A 27201-nucleotide genomic window follows, 5' to 3' on the forward strand; every position below is an offset into this window, starting at 1 on the left:
GGGGAGCAGAACAGGCCGACTGACAAAGTACACTGCTGAAGGGAGCAGCCGGCAGGTCAGGAGAGGTCTGCTGAGCCATGTGGGTCACCTCTGGGACATAGATTGAACTCATGCTGAAGTGGCTTTAGCTTCTTAGTACTGTGAGTTAACCCACTGTGCCACCAGGGAGGGTACCCTATTCACTTTTATAGGAGAAACTTCTTTTCGTTTCTTGTGCCTTTGTTTTTGATGTAACAAAAACAAGTATATATATATACACACACATATATATTTCTCTTTCTACATAGATTCCATAATCTATACATCTTACTTTGTTACTTAAACAATGTCTTTAGGATTTCAGCATATCATGTAATAGAGAGAAAATATTTTTATATGTGCACATAGAAATCTTCCCCTTTATTTCTCTTACATGTGCATAGAGTTTCATTGTGTGAGTGTCCTACCATTTGCTAAATGGATATTTGGTCTAATTCCAAACATTTGCTATTATAACCAATGTAGAAGCAATCAAGTTTTTATAAACATCATTTGCACATGTGCAATAATATCAGCAACATAAATTCCCATAAGTAGAATTTTTGTGTAAATTAAAAATCATCCATTTGTAATATGGATACATATTCAGAAATATCCCTCCATGGGGGATGTACTATAATATCCATGACCATTAATAATGTATGAGTTGCTTAATAACATCTTGCCAACAGAATGTATCCTCAAACTTTTGGTATTTTGACAGCCTGATAGATTAAAAAGGTATCTCGTTGAAATTTTCATTTGCATGTCTCTAAATTATGATTGAAGGGGAACAATTTTTCTATGATTAAGTAGCATCTCTATTCCCTTTTCTGTTAATTTCCTTCCCCATTTTTATTGTTCTTGATTTTATCAATATAAATTTAACTCTTTATGATAAGCAGTCATATAATATGCAAATGTTTCTCATAGTTTTCTTTCAATTATCTTTTAATTTTACCAGAAGAAATTTTTTGCTGTTTTGTTTTGCTTGTTAAGAGAATTTTTATTGTAGTATTATTCAATCTTGTATATAGTTTCTGGATTTTCTCCTAAAATTTCATGAGTTGATTTTATTTTACTTTTAAATTTTTCATTCTTTTGCAGTGTACAGTGTGAGATTCTTTTTTTCCTAGAAGGTTACCAGGTTGTGCTAACATAATTTATGGAAACATTTATTCCCCCACCCCTTCTAATTGTTCTTGCCATCTTCATCATTTGCTATATATGCTAGCATCTCTTCATGCATTAATATCACAATGCTTAAATTATTGCTGCTTAACAATAAGTTTTAATAACTACTAGATCTAATTCCTTAGAATATTTCTGCCCAATATAAATTCATTTGTTGTGATAAAAAGGGAGCTGATTATCCAAAGATACTTGCATGATTTCTTAGATAAAAACCACATGTCCTGCATCCAAGATCTCCTTCACTCTTCTCAGCATTACAGACCACTTTCCCTTTCCACCCTATCAGATTTCACTGCTAAGGTTGATATTTGTGGACACCCAGAATGGTTTTCTCCTCCACTTGGGTTTTCTTCCCCTCTGTCAGATGGTCAAATATTGTGCTTTGCAAAGCTTCCAGATTGAGAATGGGCACAGCTATGTTTGCATTCTAGGCTGTTGGGGCCTGATTCTCAAACTTGTTCTAGGGAGCAGGTAACCATTAAATTCTCAGATTGGGTATAGAAATGTAGGCTTTCAATTATATACACACACACACACGTGTGTGTGTGTGTATGTATGTATATATATGTGTGTGCATGTATATATAGAGATTTTTATATATAAAAATCTCTATATATACATGCACACACATATATATACATACATACACACACACACACGTGTGTGTGTGTGTATATAATTGAAAGCCTACATTTCTATACCCAATCTGAGAATTTAATGGTTACCTGCTCCCTAGAACAAGTTTGAGAATCAGGCCCCAACAGCCTAGAATGCAAACATAGCTGTGCCCATTCTCAATCTGGAAGCTTTGCAAAGCACAATATTTGACCATCTGACAGAGGGGAAGAAAACCCAAGTGGAGGAGAAAACCATTCTGGGTGTCCACAAATATCAACCTTAGCAGTGAAATCTGATAGGGTGGAAAGGGAAAGTGGTCTGTAATGCTGAGAAGAGTGAAGGAGATCTTGGATGCAGGACATGTGGTTTTTATCTAAGAAATCATGCAAGTATCTTTGGATAATCAGCTCCCTTTTTATCACAACAAATGAATTTATATTGGGCAGAAATATTCTAAGGAATTAGATCTAGTAGTTATTAAAACTTATTGTTAAGCAGCAATAATTTAAGCATTGTGATATTAATGCATGAAGAGATGCTAGCATATATAGCAAATGATGAAGATGGCAAGAACAATTAGAAGGGGTGGGGGAATAAATGTTTCCATAAATTATGTTAGCACAACCTGGTAACCTTCTAGGAAAAAAAGAATCTCACACTGTACACTGCAAAAGAATGAAAAATTTAAAAGTAAAATAAAATCAACTCATGAAATTTTAGGAGAAAATCCAGAAACTATATACAAGATTGAATAATACTACAATAAAAATTCTCTTAACAAGCAAAACAAAACAGCAAAAAATTTCTTCTGGTAAAATTAAAAGATAATTGAAAGAAAACTATGAGAAACATTTGCATATTATATGACTGCTTATCATAAAGAGTTAAATTTATATTGATAAAATCAAGAACAATAAAAATGGGGAAGGAAATTAACAGAAAAGGGAATAGAGATGCTACTTAATCATAGAAAAATTGTTCCCCTTCAATCATAATTTAGAGACATGCAAATGAAAATTTCAACGAGATACCTTTTTAATCTATCAGGCTGTCAAAATACCAAAAGTTTGAGGATACATTCTGTTGGCAAGATGTTATTAAGCAACTCATACATTATTAATGGTCATGGATATTATAGTACATCCCCCATGGAGGGATATTTCTGAATATGTATCCATATTACAAATGGATGATTTTTAATTTACACAAAAATTCTACTTATGGGAATTTATGTTGCTGATATTATTGCACATGTGCAAATGATGTTTATAAAAACTTGATTGCTTCTACATTGGTTATAATAGCAAATGTTTGGAATTAGACCAAATATCCATTTAGCAAATGGTAGGACACTCACACAATGAAACTCTATGCACATGTAAGAGAAATAAAGGGGAAGATTTCTATGTGCACATATAAAAATATTTTCTCTCTATTACATGATATGCTGAAATCCTAAAGACATTGTTTAAGTAACAAAGTAAGATGTATAGATTATGGAATCTATGTAGAAAGAGAAATATATATGTGTGTGTATATATATATACTTGTTTTTGTTACATCAAAAACAAAGGCACAAGAAACGAAAAGAAGTTTCTCCTATAAAAGTGAATAGGGTACCCTCCCTGGTGGCACAGTGGGTTAACTCACAGTACTAAGAAGCTAAAGCCACTTCAGCATGAGTTCAATCTATGTCCCAGAGGTGACCCACATGGCTCAGCAGACCTCTCCTGACCTGCCGGCTGCTCCCTTCAGCAGTGTACTTTGTCAGTCGGCCTGTTCTGCTCCCCACTCTGTCTCTGGTGAATCCTCTCACAGTCCCTGCATCTCTGGCCTGTACCCCCGTTCTGTATGCATAAATAAATAAATCTTTTAAAAAATGTGAATATGATTGAAGCAGAACATTAGTATTGTTTGATATACACACTATGTGAATAGACAGCGTACTCAGATATTTATATATAGTGTCTATGTCAGTCATGCTGAAATATGTCTGATTTTAATAGTATTACAAAAACAGCCTCTAAGGACAATAAAACAAAACTCAAACAGCTTCTAACAAATTATCCTATCTCTTTCTCTCTCTCTCTCTTTTTTTTTTTCCTGTTCCCATTTGGGCTTTTAAGTCTGACATGTTTCTTCCTTTGATTTGGAGTAAAAGATAAATAACTGTGCTGATGATAGCCTGAGGATTTGGGGTGTTCTGTCAACAATATGGAGACCATGTCTCCCTATTAACTCTGCATAGCTGTGGCTGAGATGCCAGGTTTTCTTAATGCACTGAGTGATTACTCTATAGGTCACTATTCTTAATGCATAGAGTGATCTACTCTATAGATCACTGTTCTCAGTCTGCTGCCAACACCTGAGTGATCAGCACCTGTCACGTCTCAGCCCCAGAGACTGCAGGCAGAAGCAGCGGCTCTCATTGAGATGAATAGCTGCAGGACTCCAGTTATGGAAACCCTGGCCACACCAATAAATTGCTCTTGTATGTTAACAGCTTATTTTCCTTAATTATAAGACACTGTTTTGTTCACATTTTAATATTTTCTTTGAACATTTGTTTAATTTTTTAAAATTTAGCAGCATTGCATCATAGCATTATACAAGTATCAGATGTGCATTGTTGAATCAAAGTGTGTGTATATTGTTAAAAATAGTTTAAAATCCAACTGTCCTTCACCTTCATTCTCCCTTTTCCTGAATTACTCTCCTTCCTTCCCCTCTTTGTAACCACTAATTGGTCTTGCAGTCCAAAAGGGTTTTGTTTGTTTGCTTGAGTTTAGTTTACGTTTGTTTTCTCTATGTTCCACGTGAATGAAATTACATGGTGTTTGTCTTTCTCTATCTAGCTTATTTCATTAAATATTTCCTCTTGGTCTATGTTTGTGATTACAAATTGCAGGATTTCACTATCCATTTCTTTATTAATCAATTGATGGACACTGTGGTTATTTCCACTTTATGACTATGAGTAATTGCATTGCCATATACATGGTGATGTGGTGATGCCTATATCTCTTCAAATTAGTGTTTTGTATTTTGGGGTAAACACAGAATGGAATAACAGGATCATATAGAATTTCTGTTTTGAATTTTTGAAGAATCTACATGCTGATTTTCCATAATGGCTACAATAATTTATGTTCCTATCAACAGTGTATAAGGGCTGTCTTCCCTCCAACTCCTCTCTAACAATTGTTTCTTGTCTTTTACATAAGAATCATTTTCACAGGTATGTTCATTCTCAACACTACTATTCAGTATTATGTTAGAAGTCTTAGCAAGATTAATTAATAAGAAAATAATTATAAAAGCTATCAAAATTGGAAAGGAAGAAGTGGAAGTATCATTATTTGCAGATGACATGGCAATTTTCATTGAAAATTCTAGACTCGAGTGAAAAGTTATTTAAATAATAAACAAGCACAATAATTTAGCAGGACACAAAATAAAAATACAAAGATTTGTTGTCTCTACAGCAGAAAGATAAATCCAAAAATGATTCCATTTACAATCTCAAACTTACTTCATATATTAGTCTATTTTATAATTTGTCCAAACAAAATATAAGAATATTAAAATAATACTATGCAGATGAAATAAAATAAAGTCTGCAAATTGCTGTAGGCATATGAAACCCAGCTAGGGTTTTGTCCTAATGAGTCAGTTTCTATTTCCAAAGGAAAGAGTTGGAAGTGTTCAATATCTAGTGGAGCAAACTTGGTGTGCATGAAGTTGGGCTCTGAGGGAGGAAGTTTCTACTTTCCTATCTTTCCAATATGATTTCTTTTATCACTTCTAAAAGCCTTTGAATTTGCTGTCTCTTCCTAAAAGTTGCTTCCCCTGACCTGTGAATGATTCTCTTATTTCCCTTACATTTAAGTCTAAGTTCAAAATTTTTTTTAAAAGATTTATTTATCTATTTATTCAGAACTGGGGTACAGGCCAGAGATGCGGAGGATGAGAGGATTCACCAGAGACAGAGTGGGGAGCAGAACAGGCAAATCAACTCTGATCTGCTGAAGGGAGCAGCGGGCCAGGAGAGGTCTGCCACGCCATGTGGATCTCCTCCGGGGAAGGCGGGGATCGAACTCATGCTGAAGTGGCTTCTTAGTGCAGTGCTTTAACCCGCTGCGCCACCAGGGAGGGCCCCCTAAGTTCAAATTTTACCTCTTGAAATATACTTCTGTTGCTTCCTTGCAGCTATCATCACATTATCACAACTTCTTGTTTGATCTTCCTTTTCTATAATAATTTTTTAAAAATGAAGATAACACCAGTTTATAACTCTGTATGTGATTCAGAAATATAGACTTTCTACTCTTCAACACCACAGCTATCACTAAGACACCCATAGTATTGATAGCATTATTTATCACTTATTATCCACTTTCTCCCACCACCTGATAGACCATAGACTTCAGAAGAGCTAGAAACTGGTCTGTCTTGCCCTCCCACATATTCTCAGTGCCTAGGTTAGTGTTTGATTTTAATAAACCTATTATGGTTTATGTGTTTCATGAATATCAGAGAGATTAATCTCCATGTTTGACTGTGTTTGTATGCAAGCCTAGAAAGTGAAAAACATTCACCAAATATTCATGAACTTTCCATTAGTCATTGGCATTGCCTTTGAAGATACCTAGTATGGCAAAGAAGCACTGACTTGACTGCTTGGTCAGCAATCTCTGTCTTGTGTCATACTTTGGATAATCACTGAGATTAATAAATTAATCAATTTAACTGGATTATCAAAGGACTACTTTTTTTAATCCATGTAATTTCTTTCTTGAGAATCAGTAGAACTTACACATACATTTCCTTCAATATTGAATTCAAAAATCAATTGCATGAAATTATTTGATATCAGCAATGCAATATTTCTTTAGGTAGTTTATTCATATGTTCATATGTCATTTAAAAAAAAGATTGTTTATGTTTACAGAACTGGGGTATAGGCCAGATGTGTGGTGGGTTAGAGGATTCACCACAGACAGAGTGGGGAGCAGAACAGGCTGATCTACTGAAATACACTGCTGGCGGGTCAGAAGAGGTCTGTCACACCATGTGAGCCAGCTCCGGGGGGGAGGAGAGGGGGATCGAACTCATGCTGCAGTGGCTTCAGGGAGCTTCATAATATGTTGCTTTAACCCTTTGTACCACCAAGGAGAGCCCTCATCTGTCATTTTTATAAATTTTAAATTAGATTCCTATATTATAGAAACAACCTGAATTTATTATGATGAGTACAGCACTGATTTGGTTCTTACCAATCCCTAGATTAGTGTGAATGGTGGCTGGCTTAAATCACTTAGGATAATCTGCACTATGCTTTTCCCAGGGCTGGGGATTGAATTTGACAATGAATGTCTTTCCTTATTAAAGATAACAGTCAGTTTGAGAGCTCTAGCGGGAAGACTGAGCAGGTCTCTGTAAAGATACTTACCAGATGCCGACATTCACCTTACCTGAAGTTCAATTAGCACTTTAGCTCCTTTATCCTTTTAGATCAGCAACTGGCCCAAACAAATGACCTCATCAGTTAGCTTTCAGAAAACAGAACAGGTTCCTATTTGTACTTCTGTCTTGTTCTAGGCTTGCATTGGTTTACTCTCAAGCCCCCCACATTGTAATAAGATTCTCAATTTCTATAAATGTAAAAAAATTGTGAATATTACAGAAAAAGCATCACAAGAATAATCAAGCAGAACTTTGTATTAAGCTACTCAACAATAGCATACTTTTCCTACATTTCAGAATATAGGACAAGGCTTCAACTCTATGAGATGTGTTCCTTCCATAGCTTTTGAGTCAGAGCTTCTCTCCAAATCTCTTCTGGAAATGTCTTAAAATTCTTGCTAACATTGCTCTGTATTCTTTTTTTTTTTTTTCAAGAATGTCTTAATTAAAACCTCTTTCAGTTAATTGAACAAGCTATTTGTAATTTCTTCAAAATTCCTAACAAGTCTATGGATTAAGGTATTAGAGATTATTCTTCTCAATTAATGACATTCCAGTTGAGCTGGCATTAACTTAATCTTTTAAGTTTCTTCACATTGTGAATACTCTCTACTAAACATTAAATTGTAAAACTCCACTTTATTAATATTACAGCAGAGAAATAACCTTTATGTCTATATATTTAGAACTTCTTAGCAGAGAAAGTTATTTTCCAAATATTTTAGTCCAGCTTTTGTCCTGTACCTGGTCATACCATCTTGATTTTACTTCTCTCACATGGCCCCAAAGAATTATCAAGCAAATCTTGATCTCTGTTCAGGGACATGGCCAGTTGTTCCCTTCAGATTATTCCTATTCGGAATCCTGGCACATATTATGTTGAACACAATCTCCTCATTCTTTGCCATGTCACATTCTTCATATTTAATCTAACACTGATTCAGATTTCTTACAGAAAGCATTCAATGGATAAGTGGTTCTGTCCTTACTCTCCTTCTTAATATGCCTTAAGCATTGATTTATCCATATTCTAAAATGTACATCAGGATATATTACCCTATAACTAGTGCTAAGAATAATAAATGTAATTAAATCACTTCTTTACATCTTTTCAAATAAAAATTCTGATAGACAAGAATGCTAAATTTAAAAAATCTAAAACTAGAAGGAACTACTAGTGAATTTTATAAACACTTATGATGTAAAAAAGGCTTTCTAAGAAAGGCAGCTTGACAGGCTATCATATAAACCTTCTCAACTGGTTTAAACAAAAACTTCAGAAGTAAACTGTATTCATTGTAGATGTAAACTGTGGAAAATATTTGTGATGTGATAAAAGGTTTATTTCTTTAAGTAATGAAAGTCTCTTACAAATTTGAAATAAAACAAAATTTTAAGACCTCAAGTGAAAAATGGATGAAGTAAATTAGCAGGCAATACATAGAAAAGAGGATTCAAATGTCTAATAAATATGTGGAAAAATGTTCCATCTCACTAGCAATCACAATAATAAAGGCAAATTAAAATGGCACTGTGTTGTGGAGGCATCATTGGGGAGGTTAAAAATAGACAGAGACTTATTTTTACTATTCCAGGTTGATTTTGCTTCAAGGCAGAACCTTTCTCATTTTAATGGTGAATATTAAAAAGCCCTTTTGTAGAGCATCTTAAAGATGCATGTCACCTCTGGAAATTTTGCAAAGGAAGTAACTCCTGTGGCCATAATATTAGCTAAAGAATATTCATTACATATTTTACATAATAGTGTAAGACTTGACAACCACCTAAATAAGCATTCAAGAGTTGAAAAATGGTTGATATTTTAGCCATCTGCAATCATGCATCTCTTAATGAACAGGACCATGTTCTGAGAAAAGCATCCTTAGCTAGTTTTATTTTTGTATAAATACCATGGAGTGTAATTATACAAATCTAGATGTTTACATGATAGATGATGTAATCTAGGTTACATGTGTAGCCTGGTGCGATTGATAGATTGAATAGAGAAATTTAGATGGAAGTTCTCACAAGTATAAGAAGCAGAGATTGGGTAAGGGAAGATTAACCAGTCCTTAAACTGGCTATGGGAATTTTCAGGAGTCTGAGAGAGAGGCAGAAAGAATTATTAGTTACAGAAAATCAGTCTAACTTGATCCCAAAACAATAACTTCATGAAACTGAGGTGAGGGTCAGAAAGAATAATCTGTTAGAGAACAAACCCAACCAGATCCCAAAGTGATAAAATTCCAAAAAGCGATGAACCCCCTCAAAGAACATTTTATAAAGCTATCTCTTACTCTGGCAAAATGCAGCTTTCTGCCCACCTGTGTCTATGTCGGCACTTCCTTTTCCTAAACAACACTTAAAATGCAGCCTTTGCCTGCTTGTGTCTATGCAAAGTGTCTTTTTCATTAATAAACACTCTGTGCCATGGAAAGAGAAACTGCCAAAATCTTTCCCAGAAGGAACCAAGTACCCCACTGACTTAACCCTAGCAGGACCACCAATGTAGAATATATTCTACTATTCATAATTACCATCATTAATTGAGGCATAACTTTAATTAGGAAATGGGACACTATGCAATAATTATACATTATTTTGTAGTAAATATTGAAAGGATGAGAATGTTGCTCACCATATACTGTAAAGTAAAAAGAACAGATACTCAGGTTTAAGACATTTATCTCTGAGAAGGATTATGTACAATTTGCATTTTTATGATTGCTTACTAGTATTACCAGTATCTAAAAGAATTTTTATAACTATCATATATAACGAACCCCTAAGCCTGGGTTCTGTGTAGTTGAAGAGACGTTTAGAGACTATTAGCAATCTCAATACCTGTAGGTGCTTAACATATTTACTATTCTTCAATTTAGGGAATTTAAAAGGCAATGTGGAAACTATTTTCACTATATAGTAAAACTTCTCCCAAAACATCCAACAACAGGGCCCTTCCTGGTGGCCCAGCAGGTTAAAGCACAGCACTAAGAAGCTAAAGCCACTTCCACATGAGTTTGATCCCCACCTGCCCTGGAGGTGACCACATGGCGCGGCAGACCTCTCCTGACCTGCCCGCTGCTCCCCTCAGCAGTGCACTTTGTTGATCTGCCTGTTCTGCTCCCCACTCTGTCTCTGGTGAATCCTCTCACCACCCCTGCACCTCTGGCCTGTACCCCAGCTCTGTATGCATAAATAAATAAATCCTTAAAAAAAGAAAAAAAAATCTAACAATAAATTCTGAGGTTCCTGAGTTATATGAAGACTAAGGATTTGTCTTTTATGCTGTGAAATTTTCCATTTCACATTATAAAGATTTTAGATGAATATCTCTTCACTATTTTACAAAAATCCTGTCTCACCTGCTGCTCCCCTCAGCAGAGTATTTCAGTCAATTTGCCTGTTCTGCTCCCCACTATGCCTCTGGTGAATCCTCTCACCCTCTGTACCTCTGGCCTGTACCCCAGCCAGAATAAATACATATATATGCATTTATGTATGCATAAATAAATAAAATAAATATATTTTAAAAGAATACATTCTATAAATTTACTGCAGCAATCTTATAACACTTATTTGATGCTGTGTATTCTGAGACACAATTGCCACATAATTAGATTTTGCAAAGACAATGTGATATTATATTTCTTAGCCTCCATATTTAGGAATTAAAATTTATTTGTAGTCACTAATAGTTTTAGATCCTTGATGAGAAAAATACAAGTACTGTCATACCACGAAAGAATGACTGACTCAAGAATACCTGGACATGGGATAGGTCACTCCTCCTTTTCTGTAAATCTAAGATTACTCTGTCAGGACTAAACATAAGGCATTGAAAGTCAGAATAGTAGCTGATTTTGGGAGAGGAATGAGAGACTTCTAAGTAACTAATGTTCTCTCTCTTGATCGGTGTTTGGTTGCTTAAATGCTTTCATTCTCTGAAAATTCACTTGGTCACACACGGAGCTCTTTAAATGTATATTGCACATCAATAAAAAGTTTATTACACAAAAACTAGGCATTTCTAAATATTTTTTTGTATGTATAACAGCACTTTAAATTTTGTCTTTGGGTTAAAAAAAAGTTAACAATTAACAAGTCCTAGCAACAAATATTTTCCTTTGGTGAAAATGGATTCTGTGTTTTACCCTATTTATCCTCACAAATTTCATCTACTCTTGGAGGGATTGAACAACCTCTTTCACTTCCACCAACTGGACACTACAAGTTCGGGAGCCAGTAATGGGATTTCAACAAGTCTTCCTCTGCTTCTGGTGAGTGATAATGTTTGAGAAACATTGTTCTAGTTGAGTCCGGTAGGCTTTTGCTGATAAATAATTTTGTCAGCAATTTGCAAAGATTATCCATGAAATTAGTTGTCAAATAGAAACAAAATCCAATTTCCTAATTCCCTCTTCTACAGTGGATAGTAAGGAGAGGATTGGAAGAAAACCTTCCTCCAATTTGCTGCTTAAAATCTCTGTGAGGTGATTTTTATAATTATTTGGGGGCCACTCCTCCAAAATTCTTAATCTATGTGGTTCTAGTATAGAACCTCAGGTGGGCTCATAACCTAGCGAGAGTTCCCTATGACCCCCTCAATTTGTCAAGAACGCAGAGTCCAGAGACCTTTGTACCTAAAACTGAGATTCTTCACTATCATTTTGTGAGAAAAACTTGTCTGAAAATGATGTCAGAGAAAAGTGGAACTGAGAGGTGGACAGAGAAGACAGAACACATTTTCATGGCATTGTCTCACCTTCATCTCTAGAGCTAACTGAAACTGGAAAATTGAGTTGCTTTCACTTTTCTGTTATGTAAATGCCACTGTTCCCCGCCCCTTCCCCCAGTCAGATTTGATTTGGCTTTCTATTCCTTAAAAGCAAAGAACTCTGATTGGTTCTTTGGCCACATGTATTATTTCCAAACTGTGGTTAATCACAGAGCAATGTGGGTTGTGAAGGATAAGGTTCCTCCAGGGGTCGTTTCAACAGATGGCCATTTACAATGCTCAATGCTGCTTAACCCTGCATTACAAGGTTCCCGGAGACTCTCAGAGACTAGAAATACACGTAGTCCATTCATATTGCTGCAAATATATAATACATTCAGAACACAGTTTCTGGGTAGCCATATCACTCTTCATTTCCTAACAATGGAGGTCTCATTTTGGATGTGCACAGAAACATATTAACCTGGAACTAAACAATTCACAAAGGTCAGTTGTTTGTCAAGACTGATTTCCACAGCTGTGTGGAGGCCCTTACTATTTTCCCTGCTGAAAATCTTGTTGTGTGAAAGGTAAAATGGAATACTCCTTCCAGCACCACAAGCTTATAACTATCTCCTCCAATTTCCTTTATCCTGTGACACCCTGGGGTCTGTGGAACTTAGTACTTGATAGTGTTATCGCCCTCCTGAAGCCAGGACCTCTAAATCCCATCCTTGCTGCTACACTGAAAACATCTCCTTTCTTGAAACCACACTGCTTAGCTTCTTTCAGGATGAGCGCTATGATTCCTCTCATAGTTCCCCATTGCCACCTCCCTTTCCCATTGGAGTCCCCTCCTCTGCCTCTAAATGGCTCATTGTTGTTGTTCTTCCTTTGGATCCTGTTCTCAGTTACTCCTCACTTCATCATTTTTCTCTGACTAACTTTGAGTTCAAATACCACCAACTCTGGACCTCTCATTTTGCCTTAGATGAAGTGTAAATAATTAAATTATTCCACAGGAAAAATAAATATGTCTTTAAAAATATATTCCACAGGATCTTAAATTCAGCATGTCTAATACTCAAATGATGATCATTGTCTCTCCACACCTGCACCTTCCAGTTGGCCCCACCACGTACCCTTCACTCTAGCTGCACACCTGGACTTCACCCTGGGGTCCTCCTCCATCCCTTCCACTCCCCAACATCCAAGCACTATTGCATTCTTTAGTTATTGAATCCTTGCTATCATTTTTTACTAAAATCCCTTGCAGTTGCTTTTTAATTGGTTCTCCTGTCTTTAAATCTTCCCGTCAATTTGATCCCATGTGAGATATAAATCTGCCTTGCCTTCCTGCTTCAATATGTTCTGTGGTTCCCAATGTCTGCAGAAGTGACCACAGGCACAGGAACACAAGAATTCCTTGCCTGGCCCTTGTGTACTCAAGGAATCTGAACTGAACTCTGTTTCTTGTGCATATTGAGTTATGTCTTGATTTTGTATCTGCCCTGGGATCTCTCCCACTCTACCTTCACTTGGTTTTTCTGCCCTCATCTGTTAAGAATCAGCAGAGGGGGTCCTCCCTGGTGGTGCAATGGGTTAAAGCCCAGCACTGCAAGCAAGCTGCAGCTGCAGCCGCTTCAGTGCTAGTTGATCCTGACCCCAGGAAGTGATCTACATGGTTGGGCAGACCTCTCCTGACTCTCTTGCTGCTCCCCTGTTCTGCTCCCCATACTCTCTCTGTTGAATCCTCTCACTGCCCCTGCACCTCTGGCCTATTACACATAAGGAATTAAATCACTAATAATAATAATAAAAGAATCAGTAGAGGTGTGGCCTGGCTCTGGGTGCCATTCCAAACTCCTCCCACATGCACTGGGGTTTTATTCACCTGGTTATACCTCCCTTTCTGGGTATGCTTCCTGCATTTATATGTGTTTGTAGGTCTGGCTCCTCTGATCTGTGGACTCCTGAGAACAGGAACGCTAGCTATTCACCTTTGTAACTGATTCAGAATAAAAGCTTAGAGAGTGCTTGTTCAGTGGATGAATAAGAGCACTGGTTAGGCCTTTCATGCAAGCCAATTCAGAATAACCATTTATCAAAAGTATGCCAGTGATAAACCTATTTACTTGAGCTGTTTAAATGGGCCGTCATGTCTGCCACCAGGATCACCAGAGTGTCATTAGTTCTAATTATCTTCCTGAGTTTAATTGATATTAATCAAAGTAAAGCATTAAAGGAGGTATTTTATTCCTCTACTATTTCCATAATAGCATACCACACTGTTGCAAATTCATAAATACAGCATTGTGGCCCAAGGTGGTAAAAAGTAGTTCGTCTAGAGGGAAGTGTTTTCAAGCATACCAAGGATTTAAAAAACAAATTAAGAAGTTTCTTGGCAAAATGTAATCTTCCTTCAATTTGTTCCTATCTAATATTCTTTAATAAGTGAAAGCTATATGGATCAATAAAAGACACTATAAATGTTATGGCTAAAAAGAACCCTGCAGGAAGAGGTGAATTAGAACCCATCAATCACCCAACTGCAAAAGGTGTTCGAAGTGAACTATTGAATGATAATGAAAAGGGTCACACCACGCAAATAGAAAGAAAGAGCACCCCAAGAGCACAGCTGGAGCCAGTGACACTAAACAGGTTTAAGTCATTAACAAAACCGAGCAGGGAGAGGGAGTGAGTTTTTCATTTCGTGGTTTGTGAATAGATCGGTAAGGCCTAATTTTTGGAGATCCAAGCATACAGTGCTGGGTGAATGAAAAAGAGTTGCATTTATATCTGTGCACAGAGCTATAGGAGCCCACTGCTAAAACCTGTTCTCTTTATTCTTTCAAAAACAATGTCATTCGGCAAGCATTCAGGGCACAGGTGCTTTTCATATGCTATTATTGTCTACTAGAAGCCTAGGAAGTAGTACTGTTAGGATGCCACATTTCACAGATGATGAAACTAAAACTAGGGAGATAGATGGCTTGCCTATGGTGGGTAAGAGGCAGATCCAGGATCGAAGCCCAGATAGCGGGATTCTTCTATCACCAACGCCAAAATGTGGTTGTACCTGCAGCATCAGCAGCACCCGGGAGTACTTTGCAAATATCAATCAGACTCACAGTTGTGCTCCAGATCTACAGAATCAGAAACGCTGGAGGGTGGAGCAATGCGTGCTAATGATTCCTCCAGGGGTGTCGATTGCATTTAAAATTGAGAACAATTGTATTATACGGTAATATTGCATGCTCAAGCAGTGCTTTTCTCATTGCTAACATGCATACAAATTATCTGGAGAATTCCTTGAAATGCGGATTCGGACCCACTAGATCTGGGATAGGATCTGAGATTCTGCATTTCTAATTAGTTCCCAGTGATGCTAATATTGTTCATAAATGGACAGGACTTTGTGTTATAAACTCTAGAATGCAAGTTTCAGGAGTCCAGGTCAGCTTTGCTCTCTGTTGTAATTTTGTGTACAAGAGCAATGGATACACATCTGATGGTGAATTGGTACATACACATTGTATGTCAGTTTATCTGCATGTCTGAGTTTTGGACTGCTGATTCTATGTGAATCTACTACAGACTTGAAATGCTTCTGCTTAACCTGACTTTAAAAAGTTATAATCACACTATCCAAGCATTTACCCTCAGGAATTGGCATGTGGCTCAGTGCCCACCGTCTTGACAGTTGAGTGAATGTGAAACTTTTGATTTCTTAAGGGCAAGTGAATTTAGCACATGCTCTGGAGGAGTCAAAAAGTAGTATGTAAAAAGGAAACTGGAGAGAACAGAGTGTGAAATGGTGTGACAAAAAGGAACACCCAAGAGAAAGATTGCTGGTAGTTGGAACATTGTTCAAATCTTCTCCCATCTTTGGGTTAAGAGTTGAGAAAGCACTGAGCCTCCTTTTCTGCTAGACTGGCTTAAAACTAATAGGGGAGTTCCAAATTATATTGATATAAATATTATAAAACTTTTTAACAATGAAAACTCATAATCAACCTTGAATGAAGAGTTCATTCATTGATAAAGGGTTTGAGGGGAGTTCCAATTTGCATTGATATAAATATTGTAAAACTATTTTTAACAATGAAAACTCATAATCAACCTTGAATGAAGAGTTCATTCATTGACAAAGGGTTTGATAGGCCACAAGACAATGACATAAGCACAAAAATGGGAATAATAAAGCAAGCTGCCTAGATAGAACCTATAGGTGAGCAAAAGGAGAGTAATTTTCTCTAAACCGTTAACAAATGTCAACTTCTTAAAGAAATCAAATACTTCATAAATAGCCTGTGGAACAGAAGGCTCTAGCTCTTTCTAAATAAAACACTTGGGCACAGTAAGCTCTTTCAGTACCAGGGTTGACTAAACATTGATAAATGTGATACATTGATTTTCAATGGTCAGGCTGCAGTTATTTATAGGAAATAATTCCAGAAATTGATTTTGGAAACATTACAAAACTCAAGAGCAGGACTTCAGTGTGTTGGCTGTTATGCTAGAATTATCCAGTAGAATTGATAATAATGCTGTGTTATGTTTAAATGGTGACATAAATATTACTTTAAGTTTGATTAACATTTAAACAAGTTGTAACGAACAGATACAACAGTTCTTTCAGATATTATTGATCACATTTAAGAGCTTGAGCAATGGTGTGAGAGAAAATGACTTCCAGGCATTCTTGAAATTACTACTTTAAAATTCTTTGAACTAATATTCATAGAATATTTATGTAACTGGAACAACTTGGCATTTTAAACAATGAAATATCTTCAAATAATTATTCTAAAAGGAGGAATATATACCATACATACTGTTAGAATTTCATGACTGGTTGATGAGGGCAACTTTTGAAGGAAAAATCTGATGATCCTTGAACGAACAGTTTTCTATATGATTATTATTATGACTCATAAATCCAGCCTAGGAAATGCATAACCAAAGTTCTATGCATATACCACCATCTTTTTCATTACTCTTGTCACAATCTGCATAGTCACCTTTTCATTGACTTTATTTTTTAGATCAGTTTTGATTCGTAGCACAATTGAGGAGGAGGTACAGATTATTTCCCTTGTGCTCTTGCTCCTATCCAAATGCTGTTTCCCCATTACCACCATCTCCCACCAAAGTGGTCCATTTGTTATAACTGATGAAACTACATCGGTCTATCATCATAATCACTCAAAATCCATAGTTTACATTATAGTTCACTCCTGACAGTGCATATTCCACAAGTTTGGACAAATATATAATGACAAGTACCAATCACTATGGCATCACCCTCTGTGCTGCAGCAAGTCACCCCTCTCCATGTTTATCCTTTACCCCTGACAACCCCTGATTTTTTGTTACCTTCACAGTTTTACCTTTTCCAGCATATTACACAGTTGGAATCAGACAGCATGGAACCTTTCCAAATTCTCTCATGGAGTCATACACTGTTAAGATTCCTCCATGTCTTACATTTTGACAACTTTTTTCTTTTTTAAAAAATTATTGTTATTGAAGTATATCTTTGCCAGTGTTTTGATAATATAGTTCCCTTTCTCACTAAAGCTAGCCCTCCCACCACCAAAGCACCCATAGTCCTCCATCGAAGTCCACAGTGCTCTCTCCTCTACCCTACCACCTCCCCCCATGCTTAGCCTTCACCCTCACCCTCTGACAACCACAGAGATCTATGGTCAGTTTTCAAGGACTTTTTTTTTAAAAAAAGATTTATTTATTTATGCATACAGAACTGAGGTACAGGCCAGAGGTGTGGGGGAGGTGAGAGGCTTCACCAAAAGAGTGGGGAGCAGAACAAGCAGATTAAGGAAGTACACTGCTGAAGGGAGCAGCGGGCGGGTCAGCAGAGGTCTGCCACGCCATGTGGATCTCCTCCTGGGCAGGGATGGAACTCATGCTGAAGTGGCTTTAGCTTCTTAGTGCTGTGCTTTAACCTGCTGCACCACCATAGAGGGCCCTCAAGGACTGATTTTAAAGATTGTCTTTGTTTGATTCTTTGTTTGGTTTTTCTATATTCCATAATAATTCATTTCTTTTTAGCACTATATAAAATTCAATTCTTATGGATGCACCACAGTTTATCTATTAAAATACTGAAGGAGATCTTTGTTGCTTCCAAATTTTGGCAAACATGAACAAAGCTGTCATAAAGCTCACACTTGTGAGCATATAGGTTTTCAACTCTTTGAGTAAACACCAATGTTTAGCTTTGTAAGAAAGCACCAAACTGCCTTCCAAAATGACTGTACCATTCCAATAATGTATGAGAGTTTCTGCTGGTCTATTTGTCAACATTTAGTATTGTTAGTGTTCCTGATTTTGTTCATTCTAAATAATAAGTGTATAGTGGCACTCATTTTTTTTCTTAATTTGCATTTCTCTGAGAACATAAGATATGGGGCATCTTTTCATATCCTTCTTTGCCATCTTCCTTGGTGATCTATCTGTTAAATCATTTGGCCTATTCTCAAATTAGACTATTTATTTTCTTCTTATTGAATTTTAAGTTATCTTACATGATTCTTTATCAGATGTGTCTTTTGCAAGATTTTTTCCCAATCTGGGGCCTGTCTTCTCATTTTTGTGCTATTTTAACAATCCATCTTATCAAATATTTCTTTGACTAATTTGTACTTTTGATATTGGAGCTAAAAAGTCATTGACATACCCAAAGTCACAGGATTTCACCTGTATTGTCTCCTAAGAGTTTTATAGTTTTGTGTTTTAATTTTGGCCTGTGATCCATTTTGACTTAATATTTGTGAAGTGTGTAGTGGGATCTGTGTCTAGATTTTTTTTTTTTTATGTGGAGATCCAGTTACTCCAGCACCACCTATTGAACATACTATTTTTGTTTCATTGTCTTATGTTGGTTCCCTGGTCAAGGTCAAGGAATTGACTTTTCACCTTAGAAATACAGCTGGTAGACTTAACTAGAAGACTGTCAGCCAGTTACTAGCCCAGTGGCCATCAACATTATATTGTATGGTATTCCCTCCACTTTGGGGCTAGCTGTTATGTAGACAGCCATTAAAAAAAAAAAAAAAAACAAACAGGCCCTCCCTGGTGGCGCAGCGGGTTAAAACACAGCACTGAGAAGCTAAACCCAATTCCGCATGAGTTCGATCCCCACCTGCCCCGGAGGTGACCACATGGTGCGGCAGACCTCTCCTGACCCGCCCGCTGCTCCTCTCAGCAGTGTACTTCGTTGATCTGCCTGTTCTGCTCCCCACTCTTTCTCTGGTGAATCCTCTCACCCTCCTCAACTCTGGCCTTTACCCCAGTTCTGAATAAATGAATAAATCTTAAAAAAAAAAAAAAAACAAACAAACAACAACAAAAAAAAACAGTAGGAACTGCACACTTAGAATAAAGGAAGCTTCCTGACATTACATTACAGAATATGCCAAGAACTGCTTTTTGCAGCACAGACACATGTTGTTTAATTATGGGACATGTTCTGAGAAATGTGTAGCTACATGATCTTGTCATTATGTGCCTAGCATAGAGTTTAATCACATAAAACTAAATGGCATGTAACTGACTACTAGGTTATATGGTACAGCCCATTGCGACCACCATAGTCATACATGTAACCCAATCCACTGTTGACCAAATCACATCAAAGGGACATATGCCAGCAGAGATTCTTACACACTGCCATGTCTCCCTCAGCACTAGGGGTGTTTCAGCAGAAATTACTCAGACTGAAGCAAGAACTTTGCTTAAGCTCACTACCATGTCCGTGGGCAGCCAACACCAGCGACTGAACAGTGTGGAAATATTAGGTAGAGTTCCTTATTTCCAGTCAGGATTGACTCTAAAGGGTTATTTCAGCTTCAGAACAAATGAGATTTTCATTGGAAATTACTGAATCCCAGATAAACTTCTACTGCTCTTTTCTTTCTTAGTTTTCTTTTTACAGTTGTTAGCATGCCTGAAAAATCTCCTGCATGTTACTCTCTCTGTCAGAATATGCTTCTTGGAGAACCCAGTCTGTAACAGTTAGTAATCCACGGTCTCATTGGATGACAGTCCCTATGGAGAATTAAGAATGGATATCGTACAACGGAAAGTCAAGTTTCTAATATTAACAAATGATGACACTAAATTCTCCCTGCTTGAACAGTGAGCCCCACTGTTTTCACCCTGCAGGAGGTGTTATATTACCTGTGTTTGGGAAGAGGTGACTGTCATATACTATAGCCCCAAATTCTCTAGGTGTTGAGCAGTAGGTAATATTAGACAACTCCTACAAGCAGCTGAAATGCCAACTGTGTATCCTAATATAAAGATGATCTGACAATACTTCCTCCCGGGTAACTTCCTCACCATTTCAATAAAATAAATCTATTCAATAAATATGTTTATCAGAGGCTCACCTTGTACTGTCTCTGCTGGGAGCTCACTATGAATAAATCACAGTTTAAGAAAAAGATCCACCAATTAGTCATTACACAGGGGTCACTGAAATGGGTTGTCCACTCTTGCACTTTGAAAAGCAAGAGTATGGCTGCTTGATAAGGACAGTAGCAAGTATTTTGCTATTTACATGACTACATATAAACTTCCATCTATTATAGGGGTGTCACCCCTTTGTTTCACTCTTCCAACAAAATAAAGAGACATGAGTTTTACCTATGATTTTTCTGAATCTCCCTGAATTATGCCTTTCAGTTTCTATTACAATAATGTATCACCTGGAAGCCTGGAATTATTACTTCTCTGCTTGGGACTTTTCATGGGATTGCTGGTCTTGCAATGTAGAGAGGGCCTATAGAAGGACTGTCCACCCTCCCTACATCATAAAAATCCCTTCCTATAGTTCTGACAGCTATCATACAACAGGATGTAGTTTTCTCTGCTTCTTTTGTTCATTTACTTTGATCACTGATGTGATCTTTAGTACAGACAGTTAGGCACATAGATCCTGAGATGTGAGACTCTACAGGGCTCATTTCTGGGATATAAAGATGCTTCTAGAAAACTTGGAAAGTCCACATGACACAGTTATGTAGGACATGCTCATAAAGCAGATGTTTTCTAGTTTTGATTTTTGTATCTTCCGCATGAATTAGGCTAAATGTCTGAGTTTCATTCACAATTGCTATGATAGGTAATTTGTGCCTGTGGTAACAGTAATTTGGAATTAATAATGAAAATGAAAACTAATTAAAAAATAAATTCTAAACTCAGGTTAAGATAAGAATATGAAGTATTCAAGGGTGTCTTTTATCCAAATTTTCTCTTTCCATTCTAAAAGACAATTACTTTGGTTACAATAGGAAAAAAGCTAGATTGCCACACAAATTCTTATATTATACATTCATTAGACATACCTGCAAACCTTCAATGGCCAGTTTGAGGATTGAAGGTGTCAGTTTGGAGGCTTGCTTGAAGGAAAAATTACTCCAGTCTATAATTAAAATGAAACCATTGATCTGAAGTTCTGGATCTTCAATAAGGACTTCCAAGGACAGCAGAATGGCACGGAGGATGTCTGTGAAGGAGTTTCTGTGGTCAAAGTAGAAAGGAAAGTTTGGTGTGACTATCATGAGGTGATGGACTTTATATGCAACATTGGTGGCCTGTCCTTACACGGCTCTGTGAGCCCAGCCTGCAGGGTAATTTGGTGTCTTGTTCCCAATGGCCAAAAATACATCTGACAAACTTCATGGGAAGATGATTTGAGACTCCCAGGATGGGAGTCTCCCACTGACATGACCATACCAGCACCCCAATCTTGTTGAGGTAACACTCTTTTTTTTTTTTTTTGTATTCTATGGGTCTATATACTCTGCTTCTATCACAACACTGATTGGGTTTCACTAAATATATCCTCTACTTGTCTTTCTGTCTCACAGAACTCTAATCTCTTGCTTTTATGAAAGATTGACATTAGAACCTGTTTTCACCAATAAATAAATCCAAAAAGGATTTATGTTCTTATGACAAAAGTTGAAAAATACAGATATGTTTAGCCTTTTTTTGGTGGCAGCTGTTCTAGAAGCAGTGGCCACCCGAGCCTTGCAAATGCCAACCTCCATACCTAGAAAACACTTTCTATAGCTGAGTATTTATCATATGATTCTTGCTTTTTACTACATGCTAGTGCTATTTTAGGTGGCATGTGTTATTTGGTAGGTTAATTTTTGGGTTTGAGAACAATAAAAAATATTACCATGTAAACTAATGGTAACTGCTTCTTCCCTCTACACCATTTGTTAACGGAACAATTGACTTGGCTACTAGGAACACTCAACTTTCAGGTGGTGGGGAACCTGTACTTCCCTCTCAATGAATCATTGCTAAATGAATAATGTGAGGCCTCAAACAGAGGTGCTTATTTTGATTAAACCTCTTATTCCTTTTGTGTGTTTAAAATCCTGCTAAAAGTGTAAAAATATCCCTGCAATTGATGCTATTTTTTAGTTCCAATTCATGGATAGAGAAAAATAAAGCAGGAAGAATAGCTTATTTTCCCTGAAGGTCTACAGAGTGTGATTCAGAAGGAAATCACTTTAGAACATCAGTAACTATGACAACAGGCAGACCTGAATACAAACTAGAGCAACAGTTCTCCAGGGTTGTATGTATTCTTTCCTCCACATTATATATTCCCACTCACCAGTGGATTTTTCTTTTCAATAATATTCAGACATGAAAAAATGATGGCATATTCCTTCTGCTAATTCTCCCTAGAATTATCTGAGCAATAATTCCAAGATATGACAACCTCTCTAAACCCAGTGTCTATTTTTTTTTTTTTTTGTAAATAGAAATATATAAGCAGGTCTGACCAAGAATGGTATTCTCAGTTATTTTATTTAAGCTAACATTAAAATAAGAGGGTGCTTCCTGAAATGATCACTTCTCAGTGTGAAATGATCAGAGTCTTGAGCATTTCAACCTGGTTCAAATTTCAACCAAAAATAATAATTATAGATTAAAAATCAGGAAATTTGAATAGTATGTGATAAGAATTTATTGAATGCTTATTATTAGCTCACTGTTTTTTTCATATTCAAAATTACTAAACAGTATATCTTATTCTACTTTCAAAGAACCTTTAACTTAGTTAAGAAGGGCCATGAGATGAACAACATGAGTTGAAAGGTGTCAACAACATTTGCATCTTCAGTGAAGAATTTATGAATGAATAAAGGGTAGGGATAATTCCTGAAGAATAAGTAAAAATTTGATACATTACAGAGAGGGGTGTAAAGACATTCCAGAAGAGAGGAGTAACACAAGTGAAAATGAAAAAATTAAATGAACCACCTTCAAATACTTCTAATTAAAATTTTATTTCTTTTATCAAGTTAAAATTGTCCTCCCTTAGTCCACTCACTGGGTATAGTTCTGTCACAAAGAGAATAACTTCAGATCCAACTTCAAGTACTTCTAATTAAAACTTTATTTCTTTTAGGCCCTCCCTGGTGGCGCAGCGGGTTAAAGCCCACCACTGAGAATCTAAAGCCGCTTCCGCATGAGTTCAATCCCCATCCCGGAGGTGAACCACATGGCGTGGCAGACCTCTCCTGACCCGCCCGCTGCTCCCCTCAGCAGTGTACTTCGTCGATCTGCCTGTTCTGCTCCCCACTCTGTCTCTGGTGAAGCCTCTCACCGCCCCTGAGCCTCTGGCCTGTACCCCAGTTCTGTATGCACAAATAAATAAATCTTTTTAAAAAAAAAAAAAAAACTTTATTTCTTTTATCAAGTTAAAATTGTCCTCCCTTAGTCCACTGACTGGGTGTTGTTCTGTCACAAAGAGAGTAACTTCAGATCCTTTCTGTAGTCCACACTTTCAATGATACATTTTGGTGTTCCTGGTCTCCTATATAAACTCTAAACTAAACAAACAAAAAACACACCTTATGAAATGGTTTCAAATCCTGTCCTCATTGGTTTCTTTTATATGTACACTGACTCTAAATTTTAAAAGATATCAGAGTCCTGCTAAGGGAAATTTTCAGTAAATTTTGTTTTACTTTGCTTTTGCATATACATAAGATGTGATCTAAATACCCAAGTCTTTCTTAGACAAATATGTTCTTATTGGGAATAAATATTGGTTTAAGTGGAGCAAAAAATATGAGTTCAGGAAATTCCAAGTGGAAATATGGATATGTCTAATAGTACACTGGAGGCAACCACTAGGGAATTAGTCTGGTTCTGGAAAAGCTTTCTGAGGAAAAGTACACACAGAGAAAATTATGACCTAAAGACTAAGCCTTAGGTAAAGCCTACACACAATATTGAGGTTGAAAGAAGAACTGAGGGAATGAAAAATGAGAGCATAGTATTGTGTCTTAAAAAAAAAAAAAAAGGTAGAACATTTCAGGAAGTAAAGGTGTAATTGATTGACTTACTGTATCATTGACCTGAATTCTTCACTTATCTAGGCCTCCAAAGAAGAGCTACTGCATCATCAATGATAAGGGGCATTCCTCACCTCTTGACCATGTGACTTGCTTTAATTGCGTGTGAGAGAAATAAGAATATGTCAACTCTGAGCCCAGCTCTTAAATATCTCAGGTATTGCTACTTGTTCTCTTGCCTTCTGCCACTGCCACCGTGAAAACATGCCATTGCTAACCAGCTGGACTAAAGAGAATGCCTCAGTCAACTAATCTCTTCATAAGAAACAAAGTCATACAGTTGAACTCAGTCTAAATGAACGCTACCTAACCCCACAGATTTATGAACAATAATAAAATTTGAAAATTACTTTTTAAAGATTTATGTATTTATGGATACAGAACTGGGGTACAGTCCAGAGGTGCAGGGTTGGTGAGAGGATTCACCAAAGATAGAGTGCGAAGCAGAACTGTCAATCACGTGGGCCACCTCCCTGGCCAGGTTTTGAACTCACGCTGCAATGGCTGGAGCTAGCTTTGTAGTGTTGCACTTTAATCCATTGTGCCACTAGGAAGAGCCCTGATTTTTTTCTTTTTAAGTATGTGAGTTTGGGGTGATTTGTTATTCAGTAATTACTGTCCAATACCAGAGGAAAGGATTCAAGTCAGATATAATATAAAGATTAAAGATATTAAGAAATTACATCTAGTTGACAAAGCCATCTTTAAAGAGTTTTCTTAGAATAATTTTAGTTGAATGATGATTTTTGCCATAAATTTAGAAGGAAATCATTTAATCACTTTAGCAAATCATTTAGTCACTATGCGCATATCAGTGAGATATAGTACCTCTTCCCATCACTCCCAAGAAAAGACATTGAGTGAGTTGACCTAAGGTGGTGGGCTGGCAGCAGAGCTTTTTCTTCCTCCAGAGACACAGTGGGCCAACATCAGCTAGGGAGCGACTGCATTAAAAAGAATGAGGGATATAACTGAGAATTAGATGATTGACATCTCCACAAGGAGGTGAGATAGAGACCACCAGAAAGTGCAAGAAAGTCTGAGGAATGTTCCCACCAGAAAAAACATGGGACATTGAAAGTCACCTGCCCTCTCCCACAACTAGACTCTCTGGGCTTCCCCTCAGTCCCTCACCCCCTGAACCACGTGAGAGCTATCTCCCAGAAGGAATATTTACTACTGAGTCACGTCGAGCTGATACACCCAAGGCTACAGGATTTTAGCTTGGTGAACCCAAGAAGCACCAGCCCCATTTCCACCGGGACATGACAGGCATTTGGACAGCCTAACTACACACAATTTTTAGATTCTTGTAGCTCAAGTCCACAATGGCCTGCTCATTTTGCTCATCTTGAGGCTCAGGGAAAAGGCATCATTAGTGAAGCCTGCTGAGATTAGAGCTAGACTGCAGCTAATGGATCAGTTACAGCTTGGGACTTCTAGGAGAACACTGTCAGACACCTCACTGGCCTTGACCACACAGTGATTGCAGGTATTTCCCTCATTTCAGCTGACTCAGCACTGAGGGAGGCTTGTGTCACAGTCAATCTATTGCAGTATTCTATCTTGTCTATTCTAGTAAGTCTCATGGATGAGGAGCTTCAGAAAGTTTCAAAAATGAGGAAAACAACTTAATACTAGTTACGGGTATTATATCAGCCCAACTTAGGTTGGTAAGGTCACCCTTGATGTAAACGAATTAATGTGAATGGCCACATTATTTTAACTTCCAGTGGAACTCTGGATCTTGCATGGAGTTCATGGTGAGGGACTAATCACTCCTGGAAATGGAATGTTATATCTTCTAAACTTGTCTAGCTCTCATAATTATAAAATCACTTACAGGATAAAGAATTGGGCAGAGATGCAAAGGACTTTAGAGATACAGCCAATACATTTCTTTGAGGAGATTTTATGCCTTGGAGTGCATCCCACTTGGGTGACAAGCTACAATCACTTTTGCAATCAAGAGATTCCTTTCCAAAATCACAACTTGCTAATGGTGCGCAAGGCAACTTGAATTAAATAGTAAATTAGTGAAATGACACTCTAGAAGTTATATTTCACTGAAAGGACGCCTGTGACTTGAAGTGGAAGTATACAATTCATTTTAATTAATTCAGAAAATTGCCTACGTCCAACAAAGTCTTCAAAGTTTTGGACTTAATAAGGAGATCAGTATATTCAGGTCTTAAAACCAAGAGAGGTCCCAAAGCTCTACGATGAGTTGCTTAGCACTAGGTGACTCAATGCTAAAAATTCAGGAAATTTATATCAGAAGAATAACAAAGACTGATGGAATTTACAGTCTTTAATCTGAATTTTCAAAGTTTATTTATCCTTTCCTCTTTTAAAAAGTCTAACCTTCCTAATCATAACTACTTAGATATCAGCAAACAACCAAATTAATGAAAGATTAAAGGAAGAGATCCATATAAAATCATTAAATAACAACAAAATCATATTTTATAGGTAGTATACTTAGAATAGTTTCATAATCTACCCTGACAGAAATGCAATTGCTGACTGATTTCTTCTAACTGGTTACCACCTTCACCATTTCATCCTCCTCAAGACTCCTCAAGAGAGATAGTTATAAAGATGAATTGGCTCCAGGGAGGCCCTGACAAATATCTATACGTTCCCCAAGTTTTGGCATCTGAAAGACAATCCTGATGGGAGGAATCCTGATCATGACCAGCTTCTATAATTTTAGTGATGGCTCACAAGTCACAGTAATGATAAATATATTCCCATGTGCCAGAGGGAAAA

The 27201-nt window shown here is 37.0% G+C and overlaps 1 protein-coding gene across 1 annotated transcript in view; it reads right to left on the reverse strand.

Moving 5' to 3' along the window:
* The window catches only part of CLVS1 (clavesin 1), a 152374-nt gene that overhangs the window by 54058 nt on the left and 71115 nt on the right, over positions 1-27201 (reverse strand). The window contains exon 3 of the mRNA XM_004679849.2: positions 21388-21562. Within this exon, the coding sequence (XP_004679906.1) occupies positions 21388-21562 (175 nt within the window). The remainder of the gene's footprint in view (positions 1-21387; positions 21563-27201) is intronic.

The sequence above is a fragment of the Condylura cristata genome, unplaced genomic scaffold (assembly GCF_000260355.1).
Source record: "Condylura cristata isolate star-nosed mole 26May11 unplaced genomic scaffold, ConCri1.0 scaffold00009, whole genome shotgun sequence".
Lineage (NCBI taxonomy): Eukaryota > Metazoa > Chordata > Mammalia > Eulipotyphla > Talpidae > Condylura > Condylura cristata.